At 51.8% G+C, this 25,325-nt stretch overlaps 1 protein-coding gene across 18 annotated transcripts in view; it reads left to right on the top strand.

The window, feature by feature from the left end:
- The first annotated feature begins 9,128 nt into the window (after positions 1-9,128).
- Tnk2 (tyrosine kinase non receptor 2) overlaps positions 9,129-25,325 on the top strand; it is a 37,266-nt gene continuing 21,069 nt past the window's right edge. For 3 of the 18 annotated variants that reach the window (XM_060370232.1, XM_021635362.2, XM_060370241.1), the window contains exon 1: positions 22,039-22,181. In XM_060370232.1, coding sequence (XP_060226215.1) covers positions 22,128-22,181 — 54 coding nt within the window. In that variant the 5' untranslated portion in view covers positions 22,039-22,127. Of the gene's footprint in view, positions 9,319-20,273; positions 20,391-22,038; positions 22,182-22,704; positions 22,855-24,369; positions 24,766-25,325 lie in introns of those variants that run through there. The other 15 variants (XM_060370230.1, XM_060370236.1, XM_060370240.1 and 12 more) reach the window with 8 other exon arrangements.

The following is a 25,325-nucleotide window of genomic DNA, read 5'->3' on the forward strand; positions in this document are numbered from 1 at the left end:
CTTCACCTCCCCAGCTCTGAGATTACAGATTAATGCCACTGTGGCTGGCTTCCTCCCACCCCCAATGGGTAATATGATTCAAATTTAGGTCCTCCAAGCACTGCTGGCTGACCTATCTCCCTGGTACCTCATTCTGTAAATTTCTGTAGTTTGGCTTTGGCATGCGTGTGCATGTTTGTGTGTGGGTGTGTTAGAGGAAGTTGAGTAAGTAAAGAGGGTGGTTGGATAGTGGATAGAGTTCATCCCATATGGAGGAGTGTTTACCTAGCGTATGTAAAGCCTGATCACAACCACCACAGAAAAGGATGGAGACAAAGGTAAAGAGGTTTGCATCTGGTTTGTGGAGATTGTTTGTTTGGGTTTGTTGTTGTTGCTTGTTTTTCGAGACAGGGTTTCATTGTGTGGTCTCGACCGTCCCGGACTCACTTTTTAGACCACACTGGCCTTGAACTCAACTGTGATCCACCGGTCTCTGCCTCACTGAGTGCTGGGATTAAAGGCCCATACAACAATGCCAGGCAATTGTAATCCAATTCAAATTCAAAACAATTGTAATCCAAGTTCAACTGCTACTTTTAAATTGCCACAGGACTCTGAGTAGCCTTGTGTGAGGTTCAGAACCTGCATTTCCTCATTGCTGTACAAAGCAGGCTGGGCTAATGCTCTCTGGGGTCAATCTTTTCTAGTTATAACATGAAATTCCTCTCCTGGGCTAACTGCATAGATTTGTAGTAGATTGTACAAGGTCTTGGGTCTATTCCTTATTGCTATTACAGAGAGGGTATGGGGAATAGAAAAGAATGAAACAAACCCTCTCCTGCTGTCTTAGTTAGGGTTTCTATTGCTGTGAAAAGATACCATGACCATGGTAACTTTTTTTTTTTAAACAAAGATTTATTTATTTTATATAAATGAGTGCTCTATTTTCATGCACACCAGAAGAGAGAACAGATCCCATTAAAGATGGTTGTGAGCCACCATGTGATTGCTGGGACTTGAACTCAGGACCCCTGGAAGAGCAGCCAGTGCTCTTAACCGTAGAGCCATCTCTCCAGACCCACTTTTTTATTTTATTTTTTTTAAGACAGGGTTTCTCTGTGCAGCCCTGGCCATGCCGAAGAGTCCCACGGACGGATCAGCAGGCAGCAGCAGGTCTGGCTTGAGCTTCTGAAACCCCAAAAACGGCCTGCAGTGGCACGCCTCCTCCAACAAGCCCACCCTCCTAACAGTGCTCTTCCTATGGGCCTACAGGGCCGATGTTTATTCAAACCTTCACAAATGGATAAGGTGACATTTCAGGAACTTGCTGTCTTAATTAGGGACATGCGTGTTCTCACGGAGGTCACCACCCTCCCTCTTGCTGTCCACCTTCCTGATTTTGACATGCCAATCAGATCACCTTGTCATTTGGATGCAGTATTTCCTGGAGTCCTAACTCACAGACCTGTCTTGGATTCTATTTTCACGCTGTTGGCCCCCTGGGTACCTAGTTTCCCACTCTGTTACTGTCAGGAATCCATCCCATGGGTCTTACCCTGCTTTTGAGTTACCAAACACATGGGGATTACTAGGGAGCAGTCGTAAAGTCGTTAAGCAAGAGAGGGATGTGATGAAATTAGGGTTTTAGGAAGATTAACCAGCAATTAACATGGAGGCACAGAGTGGGGAGTCAGCAGGGTCATGTGAAGATCACTCAGGGTAATGACAGCATTCAGGGGTGTAGCCCTGGCTGTATTATCTCTTGTAATCCTTACATCCCTCTGAGAGAGGATCTGAGGAGCAGGCTGGCTGGGCTGGGAAAAGCATCTTTTCCACATCACATCTGGCATTTCAAAGGTGCGCGGCTACCATCTGAATGAGAACTGCCGGAGAGAGAGAGCTAGGGCTGCAGATACAGGTTCTCTCCAGGTAGACTGAAGCCGATGAAGTGAAGTCGGAGGTTGGAAGTCCACGGACCTGAAGTGTGGCTGTTGCTGAAGGAGGAAATGGGTGAAGGAAGCTGCCAAGAACCAGAGTCTGCGCTGGGCGGTGTTTGTACGTGTCTTTAATCCCAGCACTTGGGAGGCAGAGGTTGGAGGATCTCTGTGAGTTTGAGGCCAGCCTGGTCTACAGAGCGAGCTGCAGGACAGCCATAGCTACATAGTGAGACCCTGTGTCAAACGAAACAAAACATACAAACAAAAGAACAACCACAAAACACACACGTACACACAAAGCAAAGCAAACAGACAAGAAGAACCAGAGTCTGGTTTCTGATTCAGTGAGGAGCCAGGGGTGAGGTGAAGTGCTGGATTTGCATTTGGGATGTTACTAACATCTCAGGTCCATGTGACCAAATAGAAATGTCTGGCAGTCGGCTGAACATTGGTACTAGGAGGGTCACTAAGGGTGCAGGGGAACCACGTGTGTGAGCCTTGTTGCCTCAGAGGTAGAGGGATAGCAGAGTGGAGCTTACTAAACTATCCAGGGAAGCCAAAGGAGACTGCAAAAATGGGCTGGGCATCATTGGGGCAGAAGGAGGGTGTCTTCACTGTAATCAAGGAAAGCTGAGCAAAGAGATGAGCTGTGTTCACAGGTATAGAAAAAAAACAGACAAACAAAAAACAAAACAAAGATCCTCACCACTAGGTAAGTGCTGATTGTCACTCAGAACAGTAGGGTCTGCAGAAAACAAGGTTCCAGGAAGTTGAGAGTAGATGAAGGCTAAAATGTCATTAGTCTTTGTTTTAGTTTTTTGGGACAGGGTTTCTCTGTGTAGCCTTGGCTCTCCTGGACTCGATTTATAGACCAGACTGGCCTTGAACTCAGAAATCCATCTGCCTCTGCCTCCCGAGTGCTGGGATCACTCATGTGTACCACTGCCCTGGCTTAGGTAATATCCTTCCAGAATTTTGTTTTCTGATTATGCAGTTTTCTTTTCTCTCCTCTAGTCCAGGCTGGACTTGAACTCCCCAAGTAGCAGAGGATGACCTTAAATTTATCCACCTGCCTCTACCTCCCAAGTGCTGGGATTACAGGCAGGGCCCACCACACTCAGTTTACTTAGTGGTGGAGATTTATGATAGGAAAGCAATAGCTACATCCTTGACTTTTTCATCATGATATGCCTGATGTTTCGAAACACAACTGGACGGTTGGAGGAGCACTGTCCTCGCTCTAGATGCCCACCAGGGGGCGCCAGAAATCAGGACACCGAGGTACTTCCTTTAGGAACGTAACCTCTGTTGACCTCAGGCTTTTAAAATCTTTTGGCTCTTCCGACTCTTACTCCAGCTGGGCAGAGGAGGCAGGCGTGTGGGAGAAGCTGGCGGCAAACGGGCTCCTCCTTATTCCCTAGTAAGGTTTTGAAAACTGAATAGCCCGGGGGCGTGTGAACAGGGCCTGCTGAGCTGCTCCCAGGAGCTCTGTGTGACCCAGTGATCGGTGAAGACACAGGCTGTCCTTGGTTCTGGGAAGACACGGCGGGGTTGGCAGATATTCCCATGCCTAAGGAACCTTCAGAATCCCTCCCTTACCTTCTTCTAATCCTCTCCCTGACTCCAAAATCCTTTGCTTTTGCCCAGTCCTGATAGGGACTCTGATAGGGGCATAAACTCTGATAGGGGGCATCTCACGTCCCAGCGACCTCAGTTAAGACTTGGTCGCAGCCCAGGGTTTAAAGATCAAAATATCTGGTGCCTCTGCTTCCGTACCGGGTTTCACCGCGCACCGGCCGTTTCTGGTAATATGTTGGAATCGCTTGGGGAGCCTCTAAGAGCTATACAGAGGGGCCAGGGGGATGGCCCCGGGAATAGAGGCTTATGTTGCAAAGCTTGAGGAACCCACAACCCCCTGGATTTACATGGTAGAGGGAGAAAAACAACTCCGCAGTTGTCCTTTGCGTGTAAATTTAGGTACACACCCACGTTAGAAGGAGAAGAAGAAGAAGAAGAAGCCATAAAATGTTGAGTTTTGTTCCAGAGGTCCCAACTTAAGTATGCTAAGGTAGGCCTGGGTATCAGTCCAGAAGTGTTTAATTTTTTTTCCCACGCTATGGGCTGGAGAGATGGCTCAGCAGTCAAGAGTAGCCGTTGCTTACAGAGGGCTCAGGTTCAGTTCTGAGCACCAACATGGCAGTTAGAACCATTTGTAACTTCAGTTTATGGGTTCCAATGCCCTCTTTTGAGCTCCTCAGACACCAGGCACACCTACGGTGCTCGCGCACTCACACACACACACACACACACACACACACACAAAACACTCATGCGCAGAAAAGAACTAAATCCAAAACAATTAAAAGTAAAAATCCATCTTTCTACCGATCAGTGCCTGAAAGTTTGATGGAAATGCCGGGCCTCAGATTCCCTTCCCAACCATCTGCACCCCAAGCTGCCCCTCAACAAGATGCCAGGTGAGTGACTGAGAATTGCTGACTTAGCATTCCCTTCCCCCTTAGCTCTAGGATTACCCTTGCTGCAGCAGGGGTTGTCCAGAGTTTTTCACTGTGGCCCACAGAAACAAGCAGACTTCACATCAAGATGCAGAACACACACATACACACACACACACACACACACACACACCTAATGAATCAAAAATGTCATAAAACAATATGCTCGCTACCTACGATACACACTCATCGGCTTCACAGACATTCTCGGCACATGTGTCATGGTAGGCATCATTCCAGCTGCGAGTGCGTAGAACAAAAATGCATGTTGTGGTGGGGTTTTATACTCTGCCGGGTGTGGGGAAGGGAGAGCGTCAGGAAGTCAGACATAAGCTGTGAATGTGAAAGGCATGCTGGAAGATAAGTAATCCTTCCTTTATTAAGTAACACCTTGAGTTAGGCATCTTGAGAGCTGGTTACATTCCAGGACCCAGATGTGAATACCCTTAAGAAAAATGCAAGCCTTTGAACTTTGAACTTTGAACCCATTTTCCCACGTTGGTACATTTTGTATTATTATTATTATTATTTTGAGACAGGGTTTCTCTGTGTGTATCCCTGGCTGTCCTGGAACTCACTCTGTAGACCAGGCTGGCCTCAAACTCAAAGGTCCACCTGCCTCTGCCTCCCGGAATGCTGGGTTTAAAAAAGCACGGGCCACCACCGCACATTTTGTATTTTAAATAAAAAGCCAAAACAAGTCCTGTGTTGGTATTTTCTATTTTGTTGTCCTCTGATTTAAAAAAAAAAAAAAAAAAAAAAAAAAAAAGCCGAACCAATATTGGCTGGATTTCACCGACCTCTGGCTGGTAGGCTGCAACAGTAGTTTTACAACTTTGCTTTAGTCAAAAAAGCCGAGGGCGGGGGGAGGGGAGCGAGGGTGGCAGGAGACAAAAACAAAAACAGAAAAGAAACAGCACCACCTTGCTGCAATGATTCCACATCATCCTGCAAGTCTTGGCTGGGTACCTGTCCGCAGGTGTGAGCCAGGGCGCCTGCCCGCCCCTGCTTGGCTCTCTTGCTCGCCCCGCAGGGAGATTCTTCAGGGAGCCACCAACACCAGCCTCGAGCAGGTTGGCACTCTGTTCCCAGCTAGCCCGGACAAGCCCTTCTCCTTGCAGAGTCACTCCGCCGTAGGCAGCTTTCTTAAAGTTCCAGGTCTGGGGAAGAGCGGGGCTCAGGCACCTTCTAATCCGCTGAGCCTTCGGCTTCTGATCGGAAGCTTGTTTCTTCCATTATGCCAACGGCTCCGCGGTGGCAGAGCGGCCTCCAGCCATTTGTCCTGCCGTGCTAGGATGATATGGAGCCAGAGACCGCCTCAGTGAAACCTCCCAAGGCTGTTCCAGCGCTAAAAGCCGCGGTGAAGGACAGGGCTGGATGGAGGAGGCGTGAGCCTTCAGAGCTGAGCTCTGAAGCTCCAGGTAACGCCATAGTTGAGGGCAATCGGAAGAGAGGGGAGAAAGGGACACAAAGCCACCCTAAGACAGTCACCTGCCAGGACCTTCAGGATGGAGCTGCGGTTGACCCCTTACCCTGTTTGATTTGGAGCTGGATTGACTGGCAGGGGCATTTCGGGCAAATCAGTTGTTTGCATCTACCGGCCGCGAAAATCTCGTCGGTCCTGCTGTCTAGCTCCTGCACTGGCGTCGTTTTACTGCTTGAGTGGTTCAGGGAACAGATCATGAAGTCAGACATTTGCATTTGATTTCTGGCTTTGCTGCTGTGAGACCGTGAAAAAAAAAAAAAAGTCATTTAATCACAGAAGGCCTCAGTTCTAGCAGCGTAAAATGAGAATGATATTTCGTGCTTGGCTGTGGGGTGCGCGGAGAATAATACAGAGCGCAAGGCTGTGCTCACAGGCTGTGTAAATCTTAGCCGCTGTCGTTACTGAGGCAAACGGTATGAGGGGGGTTGATGCACTGAACTCTCCCCCCACCTCCAAAGCCAGGCAACACGGGGTAAGACCTTGTTTGAGGTACAGAATATTTATCCACCCCTGGGCTCTCAGGCAGGAGAATGAACTGTGATGAAATGATTCAGCATCTTTCTCCGTTCACCGCCAGCGCAAGCCACCGTCCACCCAGACTAGGCCCTGTCTAGCTTACACAGAACTCAGCCTCCCTGTCTGCCCCCCTCAGCCATAGCCTCAATGCTGGACAAATAAGTACGGAGCAGACCCAAGTCCCCCTGTCCACTTCATGAAAGCCCAACCCTCAAGGGCTGACGGGAGGAACACCGAGCCCGTTAAAATGCTTACTGCCCCCCCCCCCATGAGAGGATCAGAGCACAGTTCCCCCAGATGACTAAGTGCCCAAAGGAGCTTCTATTTATTGTTTGTTTGTTTGGCTGGTTTTTTGAAGACAGGGTTTCGCTGTGTAGCTCTGGCTGACCTGGAACTCTCTCTGTAGACCAGGCTGGCCTCAAACTCACAGAGAGCCACCTGCCTCTGCCTCCTGAGTGCTAGGATTAATGGTGCTAGGATTTTTTTGCCACTGTCTGGCAAAAAAACAAAACCAAACCAAACAAAACAAAAAACTCTTCTAATCTTCTAAGAAAAGAAAGGATAGTCTTGGGTTGGTAATGAGCAGAAAGAAGTCGTCCTCATCCAGGGTCTGCATCCTCTCTCTCTCAACTCTGGCTAAGCTATGTTACATCTGACCTTGACTGCCTGGGTGGTTAGTTCCTGTAATGCTTTAGACACAGGAGCTACTTTCCTGCAGGTCAAAACTCACAGCATGTTGCATGCTTTTTGTTAGGTGAAGCATGAGACTAGAATGAGGAGTGGCTTTACACAGGCTGACTCTATCTGAGGGTTCCCAGACTCGGGAATGTGTTAATCTGAAGCATGGCTATCTGTCAACATCTTACTTAATTGGGGTCATCTTTCCTCGGGAATTTAGAATGCTGTAAAAGGAACAGGAAGTCAAAGGGCAGCCCCCACCCAAACGGACAGCCACTTACTCCTCACCCTAATGGCAGGGCTTTCATCCGTATTTTCTTATTATGCACACTTTAGAGATGATGGAGACTGTCTGGGGGCTCAGCCGCACTGAGCCTGTGGGTTCTAGGTCTTGCTGTCTAGTCCTGCTTCCATTTGGGCTAGGAGGAGTGGGGAGGGAGGATGGGGCAGTTTCTAATCAAGGAGACAAACTCCCTTGTTCTGGAAGAGAGCCCTCCTTTGGTCCCAGGAAAATAACGCCAAGTCCAGTTTCTTCTTCCTGAATGCTAGACTAAAGCAGAGGCAATTCAGAACCGGTAGAAAAAAGTGAGTTTTCATTCCCACAGGGTAAACCCGCAGCAGCTGAAAAGGCACTTTGAATTGCAAACACTCCGGAAGCAGCAGCAAGGAACTGTCACAAGTTCAAAGCCGGTTTGGGCTGTAGAGGGAGACCCTGTGTCAATGTGTTACACCCCCCTTCCGCAACCCCCGTCGCTCCTCCTCCCCTCCTTTATTAAGACTCTATTCCGGGACTTTGCTAATCGATGGAACCTCCTAATTTTGAACTTCGCTTTTTTTTAAAAAAAAACTACCGTCTGTGTGCGTGTGTGTTGGGGGTGTGTGTGTGTGTGCAAATTAGGACCCGGGCCCTTTAAGAGGGCGGAGCGAGCCCGGCGGTGCCCACCCCCCTGGGCGGCGCAGGCGCGCGCGGGCTCCGGGAACCCGGCTGGAGGGCCGCGGGCTCGCGGGGCCGCAGCACCTGCGGCGCGGCGCCCGGGTGGCGGAGGTCGGCGGCGGGAGGCGAGGGCGGGGCTCCGGGCCCGCTCGGGGCCGAGGCGGAAGGCGCGGGGCGGGGGAGCGCAGGGCAGCATCATCTGGAGGGGCGGGAGCGCGCGGCCTCTCGGGGGCAGGCGCGTGCGCGGCGCGGAGGGGCCCGGGGGGCGCCGGCGGGGGGCGCAGGAGGAGCGCGGCGGGCTGAGCCCCGCGCTGCCGGAGCAGCGGCCGGCGCGCGTCGGGCGGCTCAGCTGGGGCCCGCAGCTTCTCCGTGGGCTGAAGCTCGGCGTGGAGGAGCAGGGCGGGGTGGGTCCGGCCGTGCAGGAGGAGGGCGGCGTGGGGCCGGGGGTGCAGGAGCGGGGCGGCCGCGGGCACGAGCCGAGCCTGGGGGTGGTGTGGGGGCCGCCCGACGCCGCGGACTGGAGGCGCCCGGCGCGCTGGACGGGCTCGGCCGGCGGGCCCGTGGCGCAGGAAGAGGGCCTGGGGCCCCGCGGGCAGCAGCAGGAGAAGGGGGGAGGCGGCCCGGTAGTGCAGGAGCGCGGCGAGGCCCGTGCGGGGGTGCAGGAGCGCGGGGAGGGCAGCCCGCGCAGGCTTCTGCGGCAGCCGGAGGAGCTGCCCGCCTTGGCGGACGGCGGCTCCTGCCCGCACGCGCAGGAGCTCGAAAGTTCGGACGGGCGCGGCTGGGAGAGCTGCGGGCCCCCGGGCGGGGAGGCGGTGGTCCTGGGAGCGTCCCCGGCGAGTGGGGACAGACTCCAGCTGCTGGGCAGGGCCAGGCCCGTGGGGCCGCGGGGGCCTGAAGGAGAGGGGCGCTTGGGGGTTCAGGAAGCAAATTGGCTGCCCGGGGTGCAGGAGGGCCAGGTGGTGTGGGCTGTTCAGGAAACGTACTTGAACGCAAAAGGGTCCCCGGGGGGAGAGGGATTCCCCGAGGGACCCAGGACCCGCAAGCGCAGACGGCGGAGGAGGTGGTGATGTACCAGCCGGCCTAGCTGCCATCGGGGTTCCTCTAGTGCCAAGAGTGATGCGGAGAGATGTAGGGGCTTGGGGAGCGGAAGAGCACTGTGAACCTGACCTTTGGGAGCCGTGGCCGGAGGATAGGCACTGCTCATCCCCTCCGCTACCTCAAGTCTGAGATCCTCGAAGTGGTGTCTGCCCGGGGGCAGCCGAAAAACTAAAGGTAAGGCAGGCCGGTTCTGTTCTCCGGAGAATGGGCCCGGAACAGCCCTGTACTCTCAGGTTGACCAACCCGGGGGGTGTGGTGTGGTGGGGGAAGCAGCCTCCCCGCCCCACCCCCCAACACACACCATTGTATCTAGCAGCTGTTGGAGTGGAGTGGTCACCCTCTCTCAAGTCTACACTGGATGTGAGACCCTGGGATAGGCGGAGGGGAGGACAGCCCCCGGGCTGATGTTGCAGGGGAGAAGTCAGCCCCCTCCCGCCTGTCTGCTGGTGGAGGTCAGGTGTGCCTCCGTGCTGGCTGCTGAGCATCAGCGGCCTCAAGCTCGGGGAAAGGGAAGCAGGGAGTGTTGCCTTATCGGTGCCTTATCTTGTCGCCCTGCTGGTCACGTGAGCGTGGCAGCCAGTGGTGACTTGGGCACGAGCCTGGCCTGCGCCTGCCACACAGTTTTGTCACGGTTGATTATGCTGTGGGCCCAAAGCCAAGGATGGGTATTAGAGCAGAGGGCAGTTGGAGTGGGAGAGCAGGGTGAACCCAGGGGCTGCTACCCCCTCTTTGGTCCAGGCTTTGACCGCACTCTGGAAGCTGGCAAATAGGCTGTGATATCCTATTAAGGCCTCTTCACACCCCAGGGGGCGGGGGCGGGAGCGGGGCGGTTTTGTTCTTGGTGCAGCCTAGAGGCAGAGCCTACATGGGTCCCGCTGGCTGGATTAGGTTTCTTTCTGACACATGAGCCCAGCTACCCCTTCCTGGTCCAAGTGGGCTTAGTCGACACAGCACACAGTCTCCGTCTTTTCCTAGACCTGTCAAGAGTTGTTGCATCTCCATCCGCGGGATGGATCCAGAGTTGCTGTCTCAGAGCCTTCCCTGGGAATATCAGCCTTGGCCCACCGTGTATCTGAGTCAGCTGACTTCCATACCCGGGTTCTGAACTGGCCTGGGTGGAGATTGGGTTCTCCTGTGGGGGCAGAAGAAGGGGTGGTGGTGGCCAGGACTGCTAGAGGAGCCGGTTTGCCAACTCTGGCAACCCAACCTGTCTGTCAGCTTCATCCACGCTGTCGCATTGTCTCTCAAGCGTTCAGACACCGGAAGTTTAGCTGCTGTGTCCGTGCTGCCAGGCTCTCCTGGAATGACCAGAGCAGTTCTGGCTCCCTGGTCTCAGTGGAGAAAATTCTGCTTTCGGCACAGGTATAAGCATACCTCTTCACTTATCTGAGGTTGACTTTCCCAAACTCTGGGTGAACAGAAGGAGAGGGATTGGTCTGCTCTTTGGCAGCCCGCTGAGCCTGCAGTACCTAGCGTTTTTTTGTTTGTTTGTTTGTTTGTTTTTATGGAAATTAAATAGTGACCTTTTAGAGCCTTCTTTGGTTCAGCATTCTTGTTTGAAAACTCACCCATGTTGTTGTATTGGTTCATTCCCTGTCGTTTCTCAATAGCCTCGTGCATGGTTATGTCTTTATATCTATTTCCCTAGTCGTGGGTAGGCTTCGGATTTCCTGTTGCAAACACAGCCTCTTCGAACGCTTGTGGTTCTGTTTCTCCCAGGTCAATTCTTGGGACTGGAATGGCTGCGTTATTGTAAGTGAACATTTGGCCTTTAAGGGACTTCTAGACTTATCATGTCGCCCCACTGATAGCTACCATATTTACATTTTCATAAACCGGTTAAAGATAAACTTAACTTAAAATGCTTTTTAAACAAATGAGAAAACTCTATTAAAAATAAATAGTTGGCCTTGGTAGCATGTACCTGTAGGCCCAACTACTTGGGATGTTGGGACAGGAGGCTCAGTTGAGCCCGAAGCCAAAAGCCAGCAACATAGCAGGACCCCAGCTCAGCAAAGAAACCTTCCCTTAGGGGCTGATGTTGGCTATCTTGTCATGTGTCCGCTTGCCATCTGTACATTTTTGGTGGGGTGTCTGTTCACATTGTTTATCCATTGTGCATATTTTTAGTATTGTTTCAAAGAATTTCAAAAATACATTCAGATTATAGTTGTTTTATCAACTGCATTATTTGCAGATATTTTCTTGTAGTTTGTAGCTTGCATTTTAATCGTCCTTTTTCTCCCTCTTTCTCCCTTTGTTCTTTCTGCTGCTGTTTTAATTTGATTTTATTTACATTTATTTATTTAGTGTGTGTGTGTGTGTGTGTGTGTGTGTGTGTGTGTGTGTGTAGGCCAGAGAAAAACTTTTGGGAGTCAGTATTTTTCCATGATGTGGGTCAGGCTTGCCAGCAAGTGCCTTTACCCAGTGAGCCGTCTTGGTAGACCTTTTTATTTCTTATTTTTATACAGGATCTTATGTATCCCAGTCTGACTCCAGACTCCCTATGTAGCTGAGGATGACCTTGAACCCTTGAATCTGGTGCACATGTGGTCAGAGACCTGTGGGATCCAGACATGGAACTCCGACTGGCTTTCGGCTCTCCCACCTGCCTCTGCTGAAACCACAGACGCGCACCCCACATGGTGACTTTAGATTGAGAGCTTGAGTCCTGAAACCTCCCCAGACTGACTTTGTTCTAGCAGCTTCTAGCTTTTCTGGGGGGGTCCACTGCATTTGCTCAGTGGTCTCCATGTCATTGGCTAGCGAAGGCAGTTTTACTTTTCTTTCTGACCTCTGTCTCTGTTGTGTACTCCCTTTTCATGCCTGGTCATAATGGCTGTCCCATCTGGTACGGAAGAGTAGACAGCCCAGTGCTGACCCCTGACAAAAACATGTAGTCTTTCGCCTTGAGCATGCTGTAGGTTGCAGGTTTTTTCATGTACAAGATGCATCCGTTTGAAAACTCTCCTTCTGTGCCTGTGGGTGAGAGATGTGTTTGTTTGTTTGGCTGGTTGGTTGGTTTTTTTTTTTGAGACAGGGTTTCTCTGTGTAGCCCTGGCTGTCCTGAAAGTCGCTTCATAGACCAGGCTGGCCTCAAACTCAGAGATCTGCCTGTCTCTGCCGCCCGAGTGCGGGGATTAATCAGAATGGTTGGTTGTTGGGCTTCTCCAGATACTTTGTGTCAATTAATGATTATTGGATTTTCTGTTTTGGTTTGTTAACATGAATATGAAGTACATATGCGCATTCTACTACTTGGAAGTAATTTTTTAAGGTTTTGGCCCTGTTTTTTTTTTTTTGTTGTTGTTGTTGTTGTTGTTGGTGGTGGTGGTGGTGGTTTTTTTTGAGGTTGGGCATCTATAACCCAGACGAGCCTTGCACCGGCTATGTAGCTCAGGCTGGTCTTGAAATCTGTGTAGCTGCCCTGCCTCAGCTGGAATCGTAGGTGTGCACTCCTGTACCTGGGTTGCTAAGCTCTTCTGTGGCGTCAGGCACAGTGTTGCATGCTGGTAAGGCCAGCACGCAGGAGGCAGAGGCAAGGGACCAGGCCAGCCTGGGCCGTGTCCAAAAAGAGTCGGATTATCTTGTTTACAGGTAGCTTTTTATAGGACCGTAGCATTCTTACCTTCAAGTACTATTAGTGTAAAGACCTTAAATGATGTGCTTTCATGTCTCCCCTCTTATGAAACGGTTAAAAACCCCATATTACACTGATACTGGTTTGTTTAAACAATTGCCTTACCCCTTAAACTATATTTTAAAAAGATCTATTTATTTATTACGTATACAGTGTTCTGCCTGCATGTATGCCCGCAGGCCAGAAGAGGGCACCAGATCTCATTACAGATGGTTGTGAGCCACCGTATGGTTGCTGGGAATTGCTGGGACCTCTGGAAGAGCAGCCTGTGCTCTTATCATCTGTGCCACCTCTCCAGCCCTTAAGCTGTTTTCAATAATAATAAAAACTGCTATAAATAATTACTTGTGCTGGTGAGAACAAGTGCTTTCCTGGACTGGTAAGGACTCAGCACTATTTCCTTCTTATTCTTTGGGTGGTCTTTTCCCCGGGTCTTGGTCGGTCATTTCCTTCTCAGGCATGAGAGCAGTGCTCAGTGGACCCTTGAGGGGACCTGTGACAGAGATCTCTGGGGCTGCCTCCTTTCCGGCACTCTGAAATATAAGCACTTGTATCTTCCCTGGGGTCCTAGCTTCATTTTCTTAATTTAGGTCATTTTCTTTCTTTTGTCTTGATAAAGCTAGCTGCCCATTATTTTCTTTCTTTTTAAATTTTGTTTGTTTTCATGGGCATTGCATGAGTGTTCTGGCTGTGTACCACATGTGTGCCTGGTGCCCAGCAGAGGTCAGAAGAAGGTATCTGATCTCCTGGAACTGGAATTACAGACAGTTGTGAGCTGCCCTGTGGGTGCTGGGAATCTGACCCCAGGTCCTCTGTAAGAGCAGCCAGTGCTCCTAACTGCTCAGTCTTTTTTCTAGTCCCACCCCCTTCTACAAAAGGATCTTATTTCCATGTTATCCTTTTTCTTTATTTTGAGACAGGATGTTACTATGTATTCCTGGTTGGCCTGATAGTCACTCTAAAGGCCAGGCTGGCCTTGAACTCACAGAGATCCTCCTGACCCTGGCTCCTGGGATCAAAGGTGTACATCACCATGCCTGACCTTTTATTTTTAGAACTCACTTGACACAGCCAGTTGTGCAAGGAAAATGTATGCAGCTGCTTACAAAGATCACACTCTCCCATTACTAAACACACAGAAGTGCTTAAAAAACAGAAAATTGAGCCGGGTGTAGTGGCACGCGTCTTTAATCCCAGCACTCGGGAGACAGAGGCAGGATGATCGCAGTGAGTTGAGGCCAGCCTGGTCTACAAATCGAGTCCAGGACAGCCAAGGCCACACAGAGAAACCCTGTCTGGAAAAACAAAAAAGAGAACTGTAGAGCAGGCTCCAGGATTTAATGTAAAAACACTGTAGAGAGATGTTTCAGGCTTCTAACCAAACTGAATCAGCATTAAACAAATTTTATTTTATTTTATTTGTTTTTGTTTTGTTTTGTTTTCTGAGACAGGGTTCCATTGTGTACCCGTGGCTGTCCTGGAATTTACTCTGTAGACCAGGCTGGCCCCGATCTCACAGAGACCTGCCTGCCTCTGCTGGGCTTAAAGGTGTCTGCCACTACTGCCTGGCTCTTTCTTTCTTGATGGTGTCTTCCTATGGTGCAGTGGTTGAGGAGATGCAGCTCCTGTGGGGCTGAGGAAGACATTTCAGTGGCAGCAGCAAACTGTGGGGTGGCGCTCTCCTCCTTTCACACCCCAAAGTAGGGAACACCTGAGCTGGAGCCCGGGCTGTGAGTCCATTTCCTCTAGCTTAGCCCCGTCTCTTAAACACCCCACAGCTTACCAAAACAGCATCATTAGCTGGGGGCCAGGTGCTGAACACTTGAGCCTGTGGGGGCACTCCATATTCAGACCACACTTCCTCCCATGATGCTTTGGGTAGCACATATCCTGGGGTGTCCTGAAGAGGAATGTGTGTGAGTTGGTAGTTAAGCATGAATAGAGAGACCTAGGGCAGAACCTGCTTCCCTTCCAAGCCTTCAGAGTGTGAGCCGTTGGGTTTTTGGTTTCACAGTTTGCGCTTAATGCTGCGCACTTTATCATTGTGATAAGTACCAAGGAAATCGAGGGAGGAAGCGCTTCGAGAGATGGTATCAGTCCGGGCTTGCATGGTTCTGTGGCTTTTTGACCTGCGGTGAGGCAGTCTGTCGTGGCAGAAGGGCACGGCAGAGCACTGCTTCGAACTTCATGGAGGCAGGAAGGGGCCAGTGTCAAAAGCACACCCACAGTGACCTGTTTTCTCTAGCCAGGCCCAGCTCTAGCTGATGACCTCAGATTATGACTACATCAGATGGTTTTAATTCACTGACTGGGTCAGGCACCTCATGGTCCAGTCATCTCCCAATAGCCTCACAAGCCACTGACCAAGCCTTGAACACATGGAGCTTTCTGGGAACACTTCCTATTCAAACCGTAAGAGTGTTGGAGCCAAAGTCATCCCCGTTCCTTGTGCAGCATGCAGACTGTCCCATTAGACAGTCCACGGCTCCAAAAGATGTCTTCTTCCCAGGAAGCTTCGACGGGCTGAAATGAAAGATCTACGTTTAGAAAATTGAGAGGTGTGTATGTGTGTGCTGGAGAGATAGCTCAGGGGTTAAGAGCACTGGTTGCTCTTCCAGAGGACCTGAGTTCAGTTCCCTGAAACAACATGGCAGTTCACAGCAGTCTGTAACTCTAGTTCCAGGGGATCCGACATCCTCACACAGATACATGCAGGGAAAACACCAGTGCACATAAAATGAAAAGAAATAAATCACTAAAAAATTTGAAAGGTCAGGATAAATATGGGAATCTAATAAGGGAAAAATTTCAGAATACATTTTTCTGGATATTTTTATGATTCCTTCTCCACTGATCTTGAGACTTAGCATTTTAGAATTACCTGCTTGGTGAGTAGGTCTGTGAGCTTGTGCTGATTTTGATGATGTGAGGAGTATTTTTTAAAAGTGTGCCCTGTCAACAATAGGTGCACTATTTGAAAATGGATTGGCTGGGCCAGGACAAATGATTGGCACGATTATAGGTTGGTCTGGAGCTGTGGTTCTCAGTCCAAGTTCAGATCCATCTGAACAAGCTTCAAAGACTACTTAGACCAGTTTGATTAGAATCCTAGGGAAAGGAGTCCCAGGGCTGACATTTTCAAAGCACCCAGGTGAAGTAGACAGAGACGGTCTACTCCAGAGCATAGTCTCGCTTTCAGGTGGTAATGGATCGGTGAGGACAGCATCTGTCAAGGGTTCTTAGAAATTCTAACTCTTCTCAACCTCCTGTCTGTGGAGTCAGGACCTGATTTTGTGGCTTGTGTGTACATTAGGTTTAAACGACAGCGAGTGACCTGCCAGGCATGGTGCCTCACGCCACCAATCCCAGCACTCAGGAGGGAGAGGCAGGGGGATCTCTGTGAGTTCAAGGCCAGCCTGGTCTACAGAGCAAGTTCCAGGATAGCCGTGGCGACACAGAGAAACCCTGTCTCAGAAAAGTGACTGCCTGCTGTGAGCCTGCCTGCTAGTTGGGATGAGAGTGGATCTGTTTACTCATTTGTCTGCTGTATTTTTCTTCATGCGTATGCGTGTGAGTGTGTGTGTGTGTGTGTGTGTGTGTGTGTGTGAGGGTTTGTATGTGCTTTGTGTACATGAGTGTGGATGTGCATTTGCCATAGTACACATGTGAAGATTAAAGGACAGCTGTAGTCTTCTGCCTTATTTTCAGACAGAGCTTTCTTGTGTGATGCTGTTTGTGCCGGTCTAACCAGCGCACAGTATCCAGGGGTTCTCCTCCCCCTCCCATCTTGCCATAGGAGCCCTGGGAATCTGCTGCCTTGCCTGGCTTTAACTGGGTTATGTAGTCCTTGCCCTTTTGCAGCTATCTATCTCCCTAGCCCACGTCTGCTTTCTTATCTGTGATACTAAGACACGTGGGTGCCGCGGCCCAGGTGTGAGGACTATTGGCTAACTTGTGGAAGTTGGTACTCTTCTTCCACTGTGCTTCCTGAGGATGAAACTTAGGTCTCCAGGCTGGGAGGTGGCGTGCACCTTAAAGGGTGAGCCCTCTCCACAGCCCAGTCGTTTTTGATACTCTTCTCAGTTACCTTCTTTGTATGTGTTTTGTTCTCTCCCCAGCTAGAGGGTTTCCTTCGGTATGTGGTAAATTCTTGTTGTCTGCTTCTAATCGAGGAAGAAGCTTGTGGAGGCTGTGGTGGAGGGTGGCTTGACAATTTTGTGTGGTGGCTTGGACAGGCCGTTTATTGGAAGTGTCTAGTTTGGGTGCCTGTACATATTTCTTGACCCGGTCGAAGTCCAGAAGACATCTTTTGCCAGTATGGAGCCAGGCCCCAGGTTTCTAGAGTCAGTAGAGAAGGCAGCGATGATCTTGGCATTTACTGTGTGCTCTCCTTGTTTGCGATGTGGCTCTCCCTGGCGTCATTATGCCTCCTCACAGAGACCTAGTGTGTTCCTCTGTGGAGATAGAGGGGCCTCTGCAGGGTAGTGGAGGGCCAGTCAGCCAGGCTGTGGTAGGGAGGTAGCGCTTACTGGGAAGGTAGACAAGAGGTACTATTAGTCCTTACACAGAGTTAGCTACTTACACCTTACGCTTGAGCATTTTAGCTTCCCTTCCAACTCCTCACCTCTTTTTCAGCACTGCCTCTTACGGCTCAAACCGTAACAGTTGTCCCTCATCTCTTGGTATCCACTCCTGATGACTGCTTGTTTGCTTTGGGCCGGGCACATCCCTTACCCTTTCAGACTCTGCTTGCTTGTGATGAGACAGGCAGGATGCAGTGGGATTTGAAGTACTCTGACACTTCTCCTCCCAGACTCCCCTGGGGCCTCAAGTCTGCGGTGGTGCTCTTGTTCCAGTTGCTGGGGCTTTGTTCCAAAGGGCGCGGGCAGGGCCCGGTGCATGGTGAATGTGCTACCGTGCTTGGGTGCATCTTTGCTGTTGGTCCTTCCCTCACCCCAGTGCCAGAGCCCAACAATAGGACTCTTCAGCTCTGAGCGCTCACTGAAGGAGTGGGGGTAGGGAAAGCCAGAGCCAGAAGTAGGCAGGGTGTCCAGCTGGGTGGCTCTGCCCACGCCCAGGAAGAGCTCTGGAGGTGGCCGACGGCGTTATCCTCCGACCCCACTCTTTTCCCTGGAGCCAGTGTTGGGTTTGGTGCCATGAGGGTGCTCTGGACAGGATGGTGGGTCCAGGTCTGCAAGTTGGTGTCCGAGCCCTGGTGCAGCAGTGATTGTCACACACAGGCAGGGAACCTGGACAGGTGGAGGAATTTGTCCTTGGTCACGCACTGCTAGGGTATTGGTAGGAGAAGGGCAGAGATCTGGGAGCATGGTAGGGCTCCAGGTGACCTGTGGCTGTTGACGTGCTTCTCTTTAGGTGGCGGACATCAAGACCTTCAAGTGGGCTGAGGAGGCAGTCTCTCCGCCAGCTGCTAAGAGAGGGCTTCCGTACCTGATGCTTCTGTACCCTGCTCTGTCCCCCTGGCACTCTGTTCTCTCCCCCAGTAACACTGGGGTCCCTTGTCGATACAGGCTTCCATCTGGTCTGCCCGTGGGGCACTCTAACCCAAATCTGTTTCCCTGTAGTCCAGTAAGAGGCTTTTCTTGTGAAGGCTGGGTCAGACTCTCCTCCAGCTGAGTTGACCTTGGTTCTGAATGGCTGTGTAGCCATGAAGTAGTTTAGTGGGTCTGGGGAAAAGTATTGAAATGATTGGCAGACCCTCTGTCCACGAGGGAAGTGTCTTCTCTGCATTGAAAACGAGGAGGAATAGGGCCCGGTGGTACACGCAGCGGAAGGTTGAGACCGGCAGAGTTCAAGGCCAGCCAGGACTGCATAGTGAGGCGGGGAGGGGAGCCAAGGCAAGGAGAAGGCGGTCAGGCTTGTTCCCGGTGCCCACGGGGTAGCCAGGTGGCAGCAGCTCGTGGGGCTACCTTTCTCCATTGTCTGTCGCAGAGGCTGAAGTCCGTTTTAGCTCACTTGATCATGTCTCGATAGGTTCTGGCTATTTTACAAGGTACTAACCACATTAGAAGCCTGTGCAAATAAATGGCTGTCTCGGTAGAATTATGTGCTAACCCAGAGAGTTACACAAATAGTAACTCTTGGAGGACTGGAACGGGATGGATTTTTTTAAGTGTATGGGTGTTTTGTCTGCATGTTTATCTGTGCACAGTGCACCACATGCATGCAGTACCCACAGCGACCAGAAGAGGGAGTCAGAATCCCTGGAACTGGAGTTGTGAGCTGCCACATAGGTGCTGGGGAATTAAACCTTTGGAAGAGCAGCCAGTACTTTTAATCACTGAGCCATCTCTCCCAGCCCCATGATGGGTAATTTTAAAATATGTTTCTGGCTCTTTCACATGTTTCTGTTCTCTTACTTATATGCACTCTTTAATAAAACAACCCGGGAACTTGTTTGAAGCAATGGTTTGGGGCTAGAAAATGGGGACTTAGAGAAGTGATAGCATTTTATTAGGGTCATAACGATATGAAGGAGTTCATCTTGATGGTGAAGAGGCTGAGTGTTCCTTTGGTGTAGGTGGGAGGAGTGCTGAGCAGGTTGAAGTAGTGTGTGACTGGGTGGCGGCCTGGGAAGGAAGAGTCATGGCTGCTGCTAGGGCGTGTGGCTTCTGGCCCGGGTGGTTTGTGCTGCCCACTGGGATGCCGGGTACATCCTGGAGTAGCTGCCACTCAGGAGTAGTGGGCGTGCCCAGCAGGAGTTCGCAGGGGTGGTGTGCGCGTAGGGACATGCAGATTGTCGTACAGGGCAGCATCCTGCTGGAACCGCTGTCGGTTATGACACAGGAGTTGAGAGCTGCAGGGCCTCTGGAGTAGAGACAGCGCAGGGTGGCAGTAGGAGACCCGAGAGTGAGGAGCAGACCCCAGGGAGTTAGTCATTCTGTGAGAATAGAAGGAAGGGTGAGGTCCAGGTCTTTAGAAATAACAGTTCAGAAGAAGAATAGCAGTTGCTAGGGAAGGGAGAGTCAGTTTCCTTTGGAGGTGTGGCCACTGGTAGCTTGTCCTTGCTCCAGTGGACGGCTCAGCCCATGAGCAAATACACAGCCCTGACTGGATTCAGTGGGTTAGTAAAATTAGAATAACAGAACTAAACAAATATAACAGCTCAAACAATGAATGGTACTCAAAGGATGTGATACCTTTTAAAGACAATCTAGCTTAAAAGAAATACTGTTTATATTCTAATACCATGAATGCTTTAAAATATTCTCTAATTCTCCTCTAAAGATATTTCATTAATTAGATTTCAAGTAAAAGAGTTTTTAAGCATACAAGAAGGAAGATGAGGAGATTTCAGGCTAGCCTTGGTTTGTGGACCGGTATCCCTAGGGAAAACAGCTTAGCCTGGTCCAACTGCAGGACCTCAGCTAGCTAGCTCCTTGGTAGTGAGTGGGCCCCTTGTCCTGGAAATGGGTGTGGGCAGCCATGGTGTGTCTGAATCACTCGCTTTTCTTCCTTGGCCTCTGGCCAGCTGCCTCCTCGGACCAGTGATATCATACCACACTGACCAGAAGGTGTGGGGTTTCCTGGTACCGTCCCCTCTGGGATGAGGTCTTGGTCCAGAAGCTTGAGCCCTGCATACATAGAGGTGAGTTGAGCAGCCGTGACTTGGTGGGGTTCCTGTGGGAGGCGAGAGTATCCTGTGGCTGTGGCTGGGGGAGGAGCTGTGGCTTCCTTTCTTTCCCAATATGTTATTCCTCCTGTGCTTGCCAGAGAGAGGGAGGGGGGAAGCTTGGTTGTCAGGTTGGCATATATTACCAAGAATACTGTAGATTGTTGTGGAGGGGAGATCCTCTTGGCTGGAAGTTGCTTGTCAAATCTTCTGGAGTGAATTCGTGACTTCACTGCCGCTGTTGAGGAAGCTGGGAAGGTAGGCCGGCTCCCTGTAGTTACACGGACGGAGGTAAAGGGGAGACTGAAGCGCAGTGCCGGTGAATGTGTGGACCGGAGTCCCAGGTCTCAGAGGTAGTTGCATTCTGTGTGGATTTCGAGACAGTGTGGTATTGGGAGTTGATGAGCTAGAGCAAGGGGGAGTGAGGAATGGTTTTGACCTTCCTTCCACAAAGTGGGACGGGCAAGGCATATTCAGCCTTGCTTTCTCATCACCCTACTGACTTTTGGGATCTTGAAGTTCCCAAGACTGGTTTCTGCCATCCCTGTGGTAAGGTGCCAAGGAGTAGTACAGGCGAGAACCTGGGCCCTGGCAGAGGCTGCTCCCTGCTATAGCTGCCCCAAGATGGGATGTGTGAGGAGGAAGCCTGCTGGGGACTCACACCGTGCCCTCCTGGGATCTCTTTCCTTTGCCTTGGGGCTGATGCTCTGTCCCAGGAAGGGGCAGAGTGCCCTAAGCTCAGCTGAGCCCTAAATACGTGGTTGGAAGGAGTCAGAGGATGCCTCAGATGCCATCAGCATGAGCGTGTGCGTGTGTGCGTGTGCGTGTGTGTGTGTGTGTATGTATGTGTTACCTTGGGGCTCTGAGAGTTGGAGGGAGAGAAAAAGTCTCCGCAGTGGCACTTCCTTGCTGGCGGGCCATACCTTTCTGGCCCATGCAACCTCTGTGGCACGGGTCGGTGTGACTTCTCCAGCAGTCTGCCCCAGCGCACTGGTCTGCTTGGCTCTCTGTCCCAGGCCCGGTTCTGGCTTGAGAGGAAAGAGAGCTCCAGGTCTGGAGAGTTGAGGGCAGTGGGGTAGGCTGACTGTCAGCCGACCCACGGGGGCGGGTTGGGGGCGTGGCTTCGATGAGTTGTTGACGGGTGGGTTAGGGAGCTGCCAGTTAGAACTTGTGGGCATGCCCAGCAGGTGGGCACCAAGCAGTCTTAAGAGTGGAGTAGGCGAGCGATGAGGCGAGTGGAGGGGCTCGGTGAAGTCCGAGATAGGCTTCTCTGGCGTCTTGGGTGATTCCGTGTAATTGAGGATCAGAGCGTTTGCATCCTGGAGGTCCTATTCGGTAGTTCCGAAGACTGGAGGCCGCCTGAGGTGCAGAAAAGCAGTGGCTCTGAAATCAGGAGGGGTGGAGCCTCTGCTCCCTAGGGGTCGCGGCTGGCACTGACTGCTGGCTGAGGAGCTGCCTGAGGGGGAGCGGAGGCTCTGATAACCTGCTGGTTGTGGACCTGAGCTCTTGGATCCACGCAGGTGCGAGGACTGGAGCCTTGCCAGCCGAGGCGCGTTAACAGCCCCTCCCCTCCTGAAGGATGCTCGAGGCCCGCCCCCCCTGGACGCAGGGCAGTGACGCTGCGGGTGCTGCTGCAGCCGGTGCCGCCGGAGGGGCGGGGGCTGCGGGCAGCACCGCTTTCCTGCCTGTCCCGACGGTGGGACTTTGGCCCCAATGGGGGAGAGATCTGCTTACCAGCGTCTGGCTGGGGGCGAGGAGGGACAGCAGGTAATGGGGATAGCCAGATACCTGGGGCTCAGGCCTCGTCATCTGCTGGTGATTTGTGGGCCCAGCTCTGCTCTGCAATGAGAGCTTCCGAAGAGTCTAGGTTGCCTATGCTTGTCTTTCTCCCCGTTCCACCTCCAACCCCTAGATCTCTGGGGCTAGGAGGCTGGGTGCAGGAGTCGGGTGTGTGTGTGTGGTAGATATGTCTGAGGTGACGACGGTGGTGAATTATTGATGCTGGTAAACTGACTCAGTGAGCATGGATCCCTAGGGATCCAAATAAGATGCCTTTTAGGCTTTCTGCAGTGCAGGTTAGGAGCCTAGGAAACATAGTTACTATTCAGGTGCACTCTTTTGTGGGAAGAAGCCGTATCTTGGGTGGTCTCATTTATTGGCTTATTGGCCAGTTGAGTTTGTGCATCAATCTAAAAATCCCTGTGTGCTTTGGAAAACGGCACAGTATGTCCAGGGCTGCTTCCTTCCCCGTGGAGATCAAGCGCTTTTTTTCCTAGCCACAGGAGGGCAGTAGCTGGCAGGAGATGGGAATGTGCCTGGGAGAGAGGCAGAAAGGTCAGGGCTATTTTCCCAGGCGAGGAAGCGGTCCAGAAACTGACCTGGCTCGCGTACCCCGCAATGTATGTTGGCTCTCTTCAAGTCTCTCACAGCTGGATTTGGGGTAAGCTTCCAGGTCGTCTTTTTAGACCTCTGAGGGAAGGGTCAGGCATGGGGTTCTGGTGGATTTGGGCGTGCCTTCCTGGGGTGGCTAGAGCGTTTAAGTTGGCCATCCTGATTAGTTTCAGCTTGCACTAGAGGTAACAACGTGCTTAATTTACCAGTAACTCCAGGCTCCTGGGTCTGCTTCAAGTGGGGGCTGTAGTCTCTCCAGTCTGAGGGCGTGGTCAGTCAACCTGTAGAGAAAGGCAGTGTCCATGAATTCTCAGCCTGACCTTGCTTGCACGCTAGCTTTGACCTTAATCCTCACACCGGTTGCTTGTTGAGCCCGAAGAGAGGCTGTACACAGCAGTCCACAATTTTTGTACGAATACTGGCACTGGGGAAGGGTTATTGCCGCCCCCTCCCGTCAGAATAGGAAATGGCTCTCCTTCCAGGTAGGGAGTTCAAACACTAGAAGAGATCCTAGAAAGAGAGTCTGGGATGCTGACTCCCCAAGACTCGCAACCTCAGCTGCCTCCCTCATGAGCCAGCTGTGACTCCCTGAGCTGGCAGCCATCTGGATAGGAACAAGAGAGCAGTGTATAAGAAACAGGGGCTCCTTAGGCATGGGGGGAGCTGGGATCTGGGTCACAGAAGAGGACTTCCTGCAGCTGTCAGGTGTATCTGGGGGCTGTAGTGAGGGGGTGTAGAGCAGCTGGCACCCTTGAGGGGCAGAGGGACCATTTGTCAGCTGTAGGAATATAGGGGCCCATAGGGGCTTGATGGATGCATCCAGATCCCTTAGGCTGGAGCTGTGACATGTGTGGGTGCTGTACAGGGTATATATCCTACAGCCTGAGCTCCTGTAGCTTGGAGGTGGGAGCATCCCAGCAGAGGGCTGGGGACATGTTTGTTTATGTAGAGGGAGTTTTAGATCTTTGCCAGCTAATATGGGGTGTAGGCACCCTGGTTGTTGTGGGCAGTACACAAGGCAATCCCAGGAGAGGGGTGGAGATTCGCACCCCTCAACCGCTCTTGGCTGAACTGTCCCACTCTGGCAGGCTGCCTGCCTCCTATTTCCGTCGGGCACCAGGGTAACAGGGCCACATTAGGGTCTGAGCCAGGAGACGCCCAGCCAAGGTTGGGATGTTGGGTTGGGGGAGGGTCACTGAAGGATCTGTCTGCAGAATCCAGGAAAACACTGAATCCAAGCCCCAACTCAGGCTACATTCAAGTCCCCGTAAACCCAGAAAAGCCCTTATGGGGGCTTGTAGCCCCTTTTTACATGTGCTCCTTGATTGGCAGCCCCCACATTGAAGTCCCAGGAGTTGTCTGCACCCGTGAGGGCCTCAGTGCAAGCTAGAGACAGGGAGCCTTGTGTCTGGGGAGTCTCGGAGCCAGTGGGAAGAAGAGTGCCCCCCCATTCCTGCTGTCCTCTTGGCAGTGATTCAGAAAGGTCTTTTTTCAGCCAGTGTCAGAGCCGCTCAGCTGGGAAGGGAGGGAGGCAGTGAGGGAGGGAAGAAGGAGTACAGGCGGGCAAGCAGGCGGTGGGGGAAGCCCGGGAGGAGGACTGGAGCTGTGAGCACTGCACTGGAGGCAGGACAGAGGACCCAGCCTGCGACCAGCTGTGGAAACCCAGCCGGGCTTGCAGTGGGGCAAAGCCAACGCTGCATTCTTCTTCCCTGTTTCCTACTTCTGTGTGGGATTTGGGGGATTTCTAGGACAGGTTCCCCCACCTCCTGGCCAGTTTCCCTTCTGGGCAGAGAGTAAAGCTCAGAGGCTGAGGCCCTTGCCTTACCGCTCTAGCCCTAGGCCATAGCTCCAGTGACTTGCTTAGGGGCTTCAGTTTGTGAAGATGCCTGCAGCCCGTCGGTTCCCTGGCCTTGAGCTCTCCTTCCCTCTCCTGGCCAGACTGCGCCGACGTCTGTACACAGTGAGTGGGGTTCTTGGGCGGGAATTGGGCTGGCTGTGGACACAGCCCCTCAAGGGCAGCACTGTACAGAGGGGGAAAGAGTAGACATGACTGAAGGACACCTTCCTGAGGTGTGTGGGCTGAGGAGCTTTTCCTTTCTAGCCGCTGCATTCATTCGTGTGTGTGTGTGTGTGTGTGTGTGGTCAGTCTAGTGAGTGCTTGCTTACATGCAGGCCATGGAGCCGAGTATGTCACACACAGCTGGTGCAGATTCTACACCAGGCTGCCGGCCACACGCACAGGATTGGAGACTGTCTGAGCTGGCCGTCACTGCTCTAGTGCCTTGTGCTTCACAGACAAGGAACTTGGGCTAGAGGGAGACTTAGGGGAAGGCCAGGTGATTCTGAGCTTCCATGCAGGTGCTGGGAATTGAGTCAGGGTCTTCTGGAAGAGCAGTGAGGCTTCATAACCTCCAAACTGTCTCTCCAGCCCCAGAACTATATTTTTGAAGTATTAATATATTATTTTTGTTGTTCTTCACAAAATTAATAGCAGTGTGGCATATTAAATATGTGTGGAGC

Source organism: Meriones unguiculatus, chromosome 17 (genome assembly GCF_030254825.1).
Source record: "Meriones unguiculatus strain TT.TT164.6M chromosome 17, Bangor_MerUng_6.1, whole genome shotgun sequence".
Taxonomy (NCBI): domain Eukaryota; kingdom Metazoa; phylum Chordata; class Mammalia; order Rodentia; family Muridae; genus Meriones; species Meriones unguiculatus.